The sequence below is a fragment of the Condylura cristata genome, unplaced genomic scaffold (assembly GCF_000260355.1).
Source record: "Condylura cristata isolate star-nosed mole 26May11 unplaced genomic scaffold, ConCri1.0 scaffold00012, whole genome shotgun sequence".
Taxonomy (NCBI): Eukaryota; Metazoa; Chordata; class Mammalia; order Eulipotyphla; family Talpidae; genus Condylura; species Condylura cristata.
The window spans coordinates 32174202-32185956 of record NW_004567113.1 but is presented as its reverse complement, the minus strand read 5'-3'; the positions used below and the strand labels follow the sequence as shown (position 1 = coordinate 32185956).

The 11755-nt window shown below is 40.3% G+C and overlaps 1 protein-coding gene across 1 annotated transcript; it reads right to left on the bottom strand.

Annotated features, from left to right (window-relative positions):
* Positions 1-778: 778 nt before the first annotated feature.
* Positions 779-8425, bottom strand: SGCB (sarcoglycan, beta (43kDa dystrophin-associated glycoprotein)). Its single transcript, XM_004681298.2, has 5 exons — positions 8222-8425; positions 7222-7407; positions 6432-6623; positions 6069-6200; positions 779-2861 (listed from the first exon to the last, which is right to left on the bottom strand). The coding sequence occupies exons 1-5, from the start codon at positions 8399-8401 to the stop codon at positions 2655-2657; spliced, it is 897 nt and encodes a 298-aa protein (XP_004681355.1). The 5' UTR covers positions 8402-8425; the 3' UTR covers positions 779-2654.
* Positions 8426-11755: the final 3330 nt, after the last annotated feature.

The window sequence follows — 11755 nt, the reverse complement described above, 5'->3', positions numbered from 1 at the left end:
GTCTCTTCTTTTTTGTCAAGTTTAGCACCAGAGCATTCTCATCCTTTAAAAACAAACCCCTTCAAAACTAGGTCGAACTTCTACCTTTCATGAGCCAATCATCACAGTTAGTTTTGTTTTTGATAATACAAACAGAACACACCTAAGTATCTTTATAAAGAGGCAGGCTGTATGTGGGCATTCGCTCTTTGGGTGTGTGTGTGTGTGCATTCTTCCTTCCTGCCCAGTAGATGGCCTCTAATATGTTGCTTTTGTTTCACGTCATTGCAATGGACCTGTAAGTGCTGTGGTCACTTAAACAAGCAGCCACCCTCCCCTTTCTAGGTCCTGTCCGTTATCGACCTCCCTTTGCCTGCTGCTGGTTCCATCCATGCTCAAGGCAGGAAGGAACAACAGCAGACAGAAAAAGGTAACATTCAGTTAATTAAAAAAATACCACCTGTGGGGAGATGAGAAGTTGAAGTTTTACTGATATGCAAAATACGTTGCAGGTAACATGGATGCTTTGTTCTTGTTCTCCTTTCCAGTGAATTTCCCAGGTCTACCTTTGAGTGGAAAAGCAGGAGCTTTTCCTGTTCATTTAACAAGAGCTTTATACAAACATCTCATGTCTAACGCACTTAACGGAGATGTACCACAACAAGTATGTGTCAGAGAAGTAAAAATAGATTATTTCATGGATTCCATTCAATAAATAATACTTTGCAAAGTATCCTGTGACTTTTGTAAAAATATTTAAACTCTCAAAATCTGAATAGACAAGTGATGTAAAATGAAAAAAATATGCTAATTAATGGAATGAAAATTCCATTAAATGATCCTGAATATATTCAAACGGGTGCTAAATATCACTACAAGTAACAAAACTCACAAGGTCATAAATCCACCTCTCTTTTTATGTAAAAACTCTCAGTATAAGGTAGTAAGTCAATCGCTATGGTAGCATACTTGAAGAGTATTTGCAGTCTCTCAGCTTTGAGGGTCGTTTTCTCTCAGAGAAAACTGTAACAATATAGAGTGCAAATTGTTATCATATTGATTTGCGAGTGCAAATTGTTATCGTATTGATTTGCTTATCCACACTGTTCGAAGTGACTCCGTAGAATACTGTCCTGAGGATGCAGTGTGGGGCTTGTGATTCAGCTCTGCTGTGCTTTACAACGGACACTTTGAGATCCCTGTTCTTGATCTTTCGTGTCTGCAAGTGCCAGAACTCAAGTCAAAGAACAAATACATTAAAAATCATCTCGCATGAAAATTATAAATCATTACACTGGGATGATGGTGATGCTGGGAGCCAAGATCAATTCTCTTCCTTAAGAATTACCTGTATCATTCCCTGCATGCGCATGCTTTAGTCCACTGCTACCGGTTCTTCCCAAGGCATGAGACACCTGCCAAGGAGTAAACCTGTGTGGCCACTGGGATGAATGCCCTAGGTCATTCCCGGGGCCATCTGCACTTGTGGGGGGCCATGTACGCTCCCTGGCCAGTGTCACTTCCCAGACACCCGTAGTGCCCATCCAACTGGCTGGGAAAGTAGGAGTAATCCACAGGGCAATCTGATCTCTTTATATTTTGGAATGAGCATAACGTAGCATAAAATTTGACAGTGACAGGTCATTTTTGAGATACGAGATTTTTTTTAACTAAGTATTTATTATTTGCGACTTCTCTGCTTAGAGAAATTTAAATTCGTGTTTGTTCATGGATCTAGAGTTTAAAAAAATTACAACTTCAGTTCAGATAATGACAAGAATGTGATATTCTGAGCAGATACATCTAGGTTTGACACACAGAGCCCCAACCCCCACTCTGGATGTCCTAGGAGACATTAGATAACCCTCTTAAATTCTCCGATCCTCATGAGTAAGCTGGGATAATAATGTCCACTCACAAAGTTGTGGTGAGAGTAAAAGACATTAGACATGCAACTCTACACAACGCCTAGGGTGTGTAAGATTCTCCATAAATGACAGCTGTGATCACTAAAAGTTACAGCTGAGATTGTTTCAATTTCTGCCACGTTATGAACACTTACTATTTATCATTATTTCAAGTAAATGTTGCATTATTTTCTTCTTTGTGCAAACTAAGGAATAATAGTTTTTTCTTCTTTCACATGTGATTTTCTTTAATGACTTCATTTGCAAGAATATGAAGAATATGGCTGAAAGGCAATGTAATAAAATCTGTCTCTCAGAAGAAAAAAAGACGGAGCGCGTCGTCTCATCTGTTGACAGTCACTTTACGTGGCACTCTCCCCTTCAGTTACGAGAAGCTTTCAGAGTCTAAATAATTGCTTCAGCCCTTTATCCTTGGACAAGGAACAGTGTTTTAGAAACACTTTAAAGAGATTCATTTTGGTTTTACTCGTTTTTGATAATTATTTTAGAGAACTTTAATTTGAAGTTCAGCACAACTGAATATATATATATATATATATATATATATATATATATATATATCAGAATGAAAGAAATCTGTCAGAATTTGGGCTCTCTTGAGAGTTTTTAAATATGGAGACTATATGATAATGCTCTGCAGATCAAATAATGATGAGTTGTAACGAACTCTGTAAAAACATGCTGTGCGGCACTCTTCAGAAACAAAGCCAAGTTAGATATGAGTATGCTGGTGACCCTCGGGCTCGTTTAGTAAGTGTTTCCACAGGGGTTGTCTGAAATTTGGCAGCCCATGTTCTGGCCCGTGACTTGAACTTTGAAGAGAGTCCCATCGGCACACATACACAGCTTGTAGCGCACCCAGTTGCCCTCGCTGCCAAACTGGTCTCCGCTGGAGGAAGTGGGCAGGCGAGTCGTGCTGACCACCACCGTTCCGTTGAGGATGATGCTGCTCTCCTGTTAGGGAACCATGGCACAGATGACTTACCCCCAGGGGCAACCGAACAAATTTAACAAACAAAAGTTACTGGAATACTAGCTAGAAAAGGAGACAGGAAGAGTCAGGTGTTGACCAGAGCAGCAGCAACAAAATGTAAAAACCAAGGTCAAGATTCAACTAGTGACCTCCTGATAATGATTCATTATGTGTATCAATGCCCTTGTAACACATTTCAGTTCTCAGTTAAAATTAATATTAAAAGTCCAAGGTGCATAATAACATTGATGTGAGGGAGTCTCAGATCATTTTCATTTCAAATTCGCTCTTAAGAGGGTTTAACAAAGCTACTAATAAGTTTCTGATAACGGTGTGGAGGGGTAGGGAGACTTTTTCTCCTAGAGGGAATGAATTTTAATTTCCAATCTTTTGCAACACTACAAATGAAGTCAACATGTAACTGAGAAGGGTAGGCATTCAAATCGAAGTGCCTGGAGGTTCTTTGCTTCAGGTTCATTGTCAGTAATTTTGTACTGTAGGACCTTAAAACCCCCTTTTTCAGCACACGATGGTGAAATATCTGCTATGTGTTAGATACCATTCTAGGTGTGGGGCAGCAAACACACAGGTAAAGTTCCAGTTCTCACAGCACTGACATTAACGGGCAGGCAAACACAAGAATAGGAAAACAATAGGGCCTCAGATGGGATACATGCACCGAGAAAAAAGAGAGTAGAGAAAGTCACTGTAATCAGGTTCTACTTTACCAGGTTCTACTGTGGACTCTGGCCTCCCTGGTGAGGCCAGAGTCCACAGGAAACTGGATGACGTGTCAGGGTGAGCCAGATGGCCAACCGGGAGGACACTCTAGGCAGAGAAATGACACATACAAAAGCCGAAGAGGAAGATGCCCTGGTGTTCCAGAAAGGTCAGAGCAGAGGCCGGTGTGGCGGAAGTTGAGAGTCACGGAATGACATGTAGGGCAGGAGTGGAAGAAAAAAAAAAGGCAAGAAGTAGGCTGGATTTTATTCAGAGCTCTGTGGGAAGCTACTTTGAGGTTCTGACAGGAGTGACATGAACTTTAAAAAGGCTCGCTCTGGCTGTTGCGGAGACAGCACAGCGGCCCACAGGGGTGAGGGCTGAGAGCAGCAGACACTTCGGGAGACTGCTCCTAGGTGCAGGCCCGAAGCTGTGGTGGTGGACTGGCGCGAGCAGCTGACCGTGTGCGTCTTCTAAAGGGAGAATCCGAAAGCTCTGACCGCGGACTGATGAGCATCAGGTAGCCACAGGTCTGAGCACTGAACGAAATGTGTGCTTTGTGAAAGGAGGGAGGATTGCTATTATTTTTTAACTTGTTGAGCTTGAGGTGCCTAACCTGCTGAAGTGGGGAGGGTTAAGAAGAACAGTTGGATGCAAATCCTAGTTCAGAGGAGAGGCCAATGAAGAGTTCCAAACGTGAGAGATACTGGCTTACAGTGGGAATTTAAAGCAATTGGGGAAAGTTATGAAGTAATGGAAATGGCTAACTATGAAATAAATGGAATCAGTACATGAATTTTCAATTTTGTTCCACTGCTGCCATCTTGTGGTCATTTAATTTTATTTTCTTTAAAATGCTAACGTCATTTCTTAAAAGCCTTTTTTTTTTTTTTTTTTAAGATTTATTAATTTATGCACACTGGGGTGCAAGCCAGAGGTGCAGGAGGTGAGAGGATTTGCCAGAGACAGAGTGGGGAGCAGAACAGGTTGACTGGCAGAAATACACTGCTGAGGGGAGCAGCTGGCTGACAGGAGCTCTCTGCTGTGCCATGGTGGGGTGACCTCATTGGCTGGGGAGTGAACTGGAGCAGCAGTGCCTGTGGATAGCTTGATAGTGTTGAGACTTTAACCCCGCACCAACAGGAAGGCCCCTTAAAAGCCATTTAATTGAAAATATTCTAATGGTTACCTTATACATTTTAAAACTGGTATTAACTTCATTAAAAAGTGAATTACCTTTTCAACACAGGCTTCTTTAACTGTGGAGAAATGTATGTGAATAAGTATCTTTCAAAGTATTTTAATATTTGTTATATTAACAGTAGGTAGAATTTTCAGGTGGAATAAATAAAAGATGGTAAATTACTAGTGGCTATATACAAATCTGTCACATCTTTTGCCTCTTTGAACTTATTTATAGTGCAGAAACAGCCCAGTGTGATGATTCTTCAGCACTATTCATTTAAAGAACTGGCTTCTTACTGCAGTGTATGTACAAAAGTCAGCACTGCAAACTTAAAGAATCACATTTGGAAAGAATCACATTTTCTATTCATGTTTATTGTTTAGAGAGTAGAGTATGTGTTTTGGGGGTGAAGCTGTTAATGAAAGTAAAGCAAGTACTTGCAAGATTAATTTTTTTAAAAAGGGGAAGAGTTATAGTTCCTTAGTAGGCTTCTGTTCACTTTTGTCACTTAACGCTTAGTAAGACAAATTTTGTTGGCTTTAGTTAAGTAGCATACAGAGGGGCGCAAAGCCATTCTGAAGAAATATGCTTTGACCAAAATGGTGAGCAGGGGATAAAACATACAATCTTCCACACGGAACTACAGCCCAGTGGCTATAATTGACATTGTACTTTGTAAAGTTGCTAGTGGAGTAAATCTTCAAAGTTCTTATCACAAGAAAAAAATTCTAACTCTGTATGTTGCCAGATCGTGATGATCGTTTCTCAGTGTATACATATATCCAGTTATCATGTTGCATACCTGAAACTAAAACTAATATAATGTCATCAGCCAACTGTACCTCACTGGAGGGAGAACCCCCCAAAACTAAAGAAGTTTTTGGCCAGAGCGAAGCTAACATGAAAATGTATCTGCATTCCATGGATTCACACTGACTGACCACCAAGTAGGTTGAAGAGACAGGAAATTCAGTCTGACTTAAACACTGAAATTAAAAGACACCCAAAAAGAGCATCAAAAGTCATTTCTAATAAATGCCATATAATTTCTCAAGGGAAGCTAAAACAAATAAAAAATATGTATGTTCTGAGGAATAAGAGATCTCTCACAAATTGTTTTATAACTTCCTTGCACTTCACAATCCATTTTAAACATCTTGCTAAGCCAAAAGATACACAACTACATTAGTATTTCAAATAATTGTATACTATTCCATAAATGCATCTGCATTATGTACTCAAGGAATATCATAATTCTTTAAAAAGTCTTAAAAGTACTTACTGCCTTTAACTCCATATTACCGCCCATGTGAAATTCAATGGTTTTGCCCATAATGAATACGCCTTCATTTCCACGCACGATAGCACGCCCATCAACTTTTATATTTAGGTCACTAGTAGCATTGCTGGTAATCTGAAAATATTTTTACAAAGTAGTGAAAAAAGTTTCTAAATTGAAGTGCAAATTATTAGCAGAGATTAAGAAATAGGAGCTGCCATCATAAACTGTGAGTGGCAAGTGTTTTCATTCTATTATATAGTTGTTACAACCTTTGTAACTTTAGACATCGTAACTTTATATATATAATTTACAACTTTAAACATAATTCTGTTCCATTAATAAGACAGAGAAAATAAATCATACCCTTTCAGTAGATGCTTTCTGAACATTCAAACTTTTCACTCTATTTGGCAAATGAAACTCATGAGTTTCATAGTCTGTGCTGAACAAGATATTTTGAGTCCTTGGGTCAAAAAACTGCATTCCAATGTCACTTGTAATAGAAGTTTTGTTCTTTTCTACACTGAGCTTTGTTGTTCCTTGCTGAAAAACAATCTTCAGAAAAACACTTGATTATGAATAAGTTTCCAAAGAATACTGCAGGCAAAATTCACACAAAAAAGAAAAGACTTTTAACTGCATCTGTTTCCCCACCCCACTCACTTGAGAGGAGAGTTTTAAAATGAGTGCTTGTATGTTTACACTTCTATCCCTCCACACAGGCACAGGGCCTGGCCACAGGGCCCAGGGCTCAATGCCTAACTCCAGCAGCCGGGAGTGACAATACCCTCTGCAGGTCTTATTCTGTTGCCAACTCATCATGGCAGCCACTGGCATGGGTACAACTAATAAGACTGACGTATTCTCTTCTACATTCTGAGAGAGTGGTGGGTATTGTAACCTGGAAAGGAGTTTTTAAATGGTTTCTCAGTATGAGAAAAAGTAAGTGATTGTATTCTTATCACAGCAGTTCTACCAGAGAATGAAATCTAGAATACTAAGAAAAGACTTAATATTGATACTGTGCAAGACCAATAGTATTAGTGAAAATATTTATGAATTTTCTCTAAAGGTCAACAGCTATTTCGAACAACCAATTCTAGATTTTATAAGGATTTTTTCCTAACATCCCTCAGTGGATGTGGTTACTCACAGGCTGGTTGTTGCCAGTGATGACCAGATTTTCATTTCGTCTCCCACCTACTGTGCTCTTATAGAGAGGATGTATGATTCCCATGTCAGATACTTGCTTAAATCGAAGCAGACCACTTTCGTGAAACTCCATGCTGTCGCAACCATTTGGGCCAATGCGAATCACAGCCCAGATGACAAGCGTTATCTGAAAAAGAAAATGAGTGCAGTGCTAACCGGTGACATATACTTCCTGTAACTGGATGGACACTGAAAATAATGCCAAAGGATTAAATTTCCTAAAGAGCACCACCAGTAAGCTGAATATAACAAATAAGTAGCATTGCATTTATAAACAAAACCAACACTGTCTTTCTCAAGGTTTACATGCAAACAGCTGAAAGCCAAGGGTGCTGAAAGATCTATAATAAAAAAAGTCTCATTTCTTTTACCCTCAACCCTTCTCAGTCCCTAGGGCCTGCCACTTTCAACAATTCTAGCTATTTCACCTAGAATTTATCTCTGCGCTCCTAAATGATATGCACACTTGCTGTTTTTTAGCTATCAGGCTGCAGTCCCTATTCCTGATCTGCCTCACACTCGCCAGCCAGCAGTCCCTCTGAGGGCGTCTAGCCACACAAGTGCCGGGGAGTTTCAGCTTCAATCCTCAGGTATAATGTTAGCTCTAAAGTCATCTTTAAAAATGCAAGTATCTTTGGAAAAGGTGAGGACGAACTGATTACTTTTTTAGGAAGGATGAAGGCAAAAAAATCACCTTGACAAAAGTTACTGAGTTGTTTTCACCCACACAAAAATTGTCTTTTGAAGAAAAAGATCCATGAACTTTTTTTCGAAATAAAATGAACATTTGACAATATCAGCATGAGGTTTTTAGTGTAGAAAAGCAGAGTGAGAGTTCCGGAAGTAATTATAGAAACAAAGTCCACGATTTCACTAAAAAAATAGATGAAAAAAACTCCCCAGGATAATTAAGAAGAGAATATTCTGTATTAGATACTCACAATTAAATTGATGACAGCCAGAATAAATAAGAGGATAATCACACAGATGGCTAAATTGCCCTTTCTCCCTCTCAGTCCTGTTTTATGGAGACGATCTTCATCAATGGGAATATATCCCGCTTTGAAGTTACTATTATGCTCTTTATTAACATTCCTCCTCTCCACAGCCTTTTCTCGCATAGACTTCTTTACAGGCCCGTTGGAACTCTGTTAACAACAAAATACAGCAGGATGGAGCAGTTTTATCCTCTTTCGATGTGTTAGCCACAAATTCATAAAGAAAGTTGAATTGGCCAGTGATACTTTTTCCACTAATAAACTCCAAGTCATGCTGCATTTCAAGCACTCAGTAAGGGCATTACTGTGCTTAGAGGTGTGGTAGAGGGAAACTTCAGCATGACCATCTGGTGATAAATTTTTACTCTTTTTTCATTTTACTATTTTCATTGTTTCTATATTCACGGCAGCATACATTCCCCTTGGGGAAAGAGTTGACACACACATCTCACTGTGGGTAATCTTGTTTTTATTAATGACTTATTTCCCTACGTATATTTTCTCATATGATAAAAATTTCGAAAGACTGACATAGTTAATATAAAAAAGTTCAGGTGTCAAAATCAGCGGTGTAGACAATGCAAGCTGAGGCGCTCAATGGGAAGGAGTGTGCCGAGTGGACTGGCCAGTTAAGGCCGGGAGGAGGGTCAGATCTGGCGAAGCAGGGAGAGTGAAGTTGGAAAAGTACCCCGGGCCGTAGGAAACCTGCAGGACTCAGACGCTGGTCTCTATTGATCTCTGTGTCTGTTCAGTTAGAATTCAATGGAGTTACCTAGATAGGAGTGACCTGTTTCAGGGTACTGAATGTATCGGTGTTTGCAGGAAAGATAAAACAAGAAATACCTACCAGACTGTTGAGAAGAGGTGGTCGTGGAAGTGGGAGGAAATGAGAGCCTAAACTAAGTGGGATGGCAAAGGATGGGTTCAGAAGAGTTGATGAACTTGTAGTCAGGTTAAAAAATGTCCAGTTCAATATAGGGAACAAAGGAGAGAGGAGATTCTACTGATGCTGGCGTCAATCTGAATGACAAATAACCATTCACATGACGGAACTGGAAATTGGGGACCAGAAGTTAGGGGGGTCATGACCAGAGAGACAGATGTGAGAGTGCTCAGCCTTGAGATGAATTAAAACTATGAAACCACATCAGTTTATTGTGAAAAATAAACTGTGCAGTTTTTTTGTCTGAAGGCAGTAAAATGCCTTAGGGAGGTGAGCTTTCTTCTCATTTGCACAGACGCAATATGGACTTAAGACAATGCTGATAGATGTACAACTTAAAAGTTTCGGCCTGAGTTCTGAACACAGACCACATTAGAGACAGGGCAAAATCTATTTCTACCGGATGCATTCTTTGCTCTTCTTTGACAATTCATGAACATTATAATGTTCTAGTTGATGCATTTAACATTAATTGAAGAGTTACTATGTGTTAGATGCTCCAGACTACCTAGATGAGCACCTTAAGATCTCACCTCAATGAACTCTCTTGGAGTTCAGGGCAGGGGTGGAGGGTGGGGTAGATAGACAAGGTCACTGGCAACTGCAGCTCAACATGGCAAGTGACACATAGAGTAAAATATACAATCCAGAAGAGGTACAGGAGGGGAATACAATTCCACACAGGGAGCAGGAGCATCTATGATGGTTTCTAAGAAAAGCTGAAGTTCCAGTTGAATTTTGAAGGACTGTAGTCAGGTGAAAGGACAGAGAAGCACATTCCAGTCAGAGGTAATGGCATAGAAACTTCAAGTACAAGTTATCTCTGGGCAAACTTCTTTCAGTAACTTTAGCTGGATGGTGAAGAAGATGGGGTAGGGGGTGAGGTGAAAGATGTGGTTAGGGATCAGTAAATGAATGAATGGAGAAAAGTACTTTGTAAAGTCCATGTCAACTACCAGGTCCATATCAAGAATAATGGGCATTATTCTTGACATTATTCTCAAGGTGATGGGGCATGACTGAAGATTTAAGAGAAGTTAGTGATGTTAGACTTGCAGTACAGCACATCAAATCACAAAAGGGATGACTGGAATTGATGAGCACAGAGATTATCAGGTTTCCCTAATAATCCAAATGAAGGCTAACCTAAACTTGACATTGGACATGAAAGAGAAGATCAGAGAGCTTTCGAGGTAGAACAGACAGGAACTGGAGATTGATTGGATATAAGTGTGACATAGAGGGACCCAGGATGACTCCCAACTGGGACTAGCTACATAATTTGTAGAGTCCAGAATAAACAAAACTCTTTGTACAAGTGTCAAACCTGGGACAGGAGATACTAGAACCAAGTATGGGTCCCTGTTGAGCTCTCTCTCCTAGGCTGGCCCTGCTCCAAAGTTTCTGGCTGGGTAACCAGATGAATGGATGACAGTAGCTCTTTTAAAAGTGAACATGATGCAATCTACTTTTGAACATTTTTGAGAGGCCTGTGGAAAAATCATTGAAGTTCAGGGCTTGAGATATAAAACATAACTCTGAAGTGGGGCTTGAGGAATGATCACATAGTCCCATTTTGTGTAAGGGTAGAAAGAAACGTGAGAAAAGCAATAGGTGATGTAGATGAAAAAGAGTAATCTGATGAATGAAGAAAGAAAGGAGCAATTCCAAGATTTGTCACCTGTCATTCATTCATTTCTGTTTCATTTTGTATGTTATTACTTATATCTTGCCTACTGTCTTTTAGCGAATTGTTCATCTATTTGTCAGTTTGACTTCAAGCTGCTTGAAGGCTGATTTCATGTTGTCTGTTAGGTCCCTTAGAAACACTCTGATAGTGATATTGATCTAACAGATCTCTAAAGAAAGATTTTCTGGAAACAGAATGTTGGTATCTTATATTTAAAAAGGGTAACAATTAAAGGAGAGTCGTAAAATAAAAAATTATTTTTATTATTATAAATCACCCTAGTAACCACTGCTATTCATACGTGCGTGCAAATACATGTAAGTATATAATATATGTATGTCCAGCTTGTTTGGGAGAGGCCAATGTTTAAAACTATTCTAAGTTGCAAGTTTGCAATGCAGATCAGGAAATCCTTGACAAAACATTCTTAAATGATGACTTTAACTGGACAGAAGACAGTTTTATAACGCGGACTACTCAATATCCAAGCTCCAAAGTGGAAAGGGAAACCTGGTTGGCTAAATCTCAGGATGGCAGAAACCAGAAGCGGCCGCAAATGGACACCCAAGCAACAGCTGATCGTTTCTTGGCCGGTGCCAGGGGGCCTCTCCGCTTCAGAACTGATGCTATTTTTACCCGCATCTCCGCTGACCACAGAGCCGGGCACGTCCCGGGCACGTCCTGGCGCAGGTTCCAGGCTGCCGGACCGCCTCCTGGCCCCTCCGGACAGGGCCCCCTCCTGACTCCGCCCAAGGGACAGCCAGGACAGGCCGAGGGTCGCAGCTTACTCCCCTTCCCCAGCCCAGGAGCCCGGGGGCTCGGGGAGACTCCCCAGCGTCCGCCA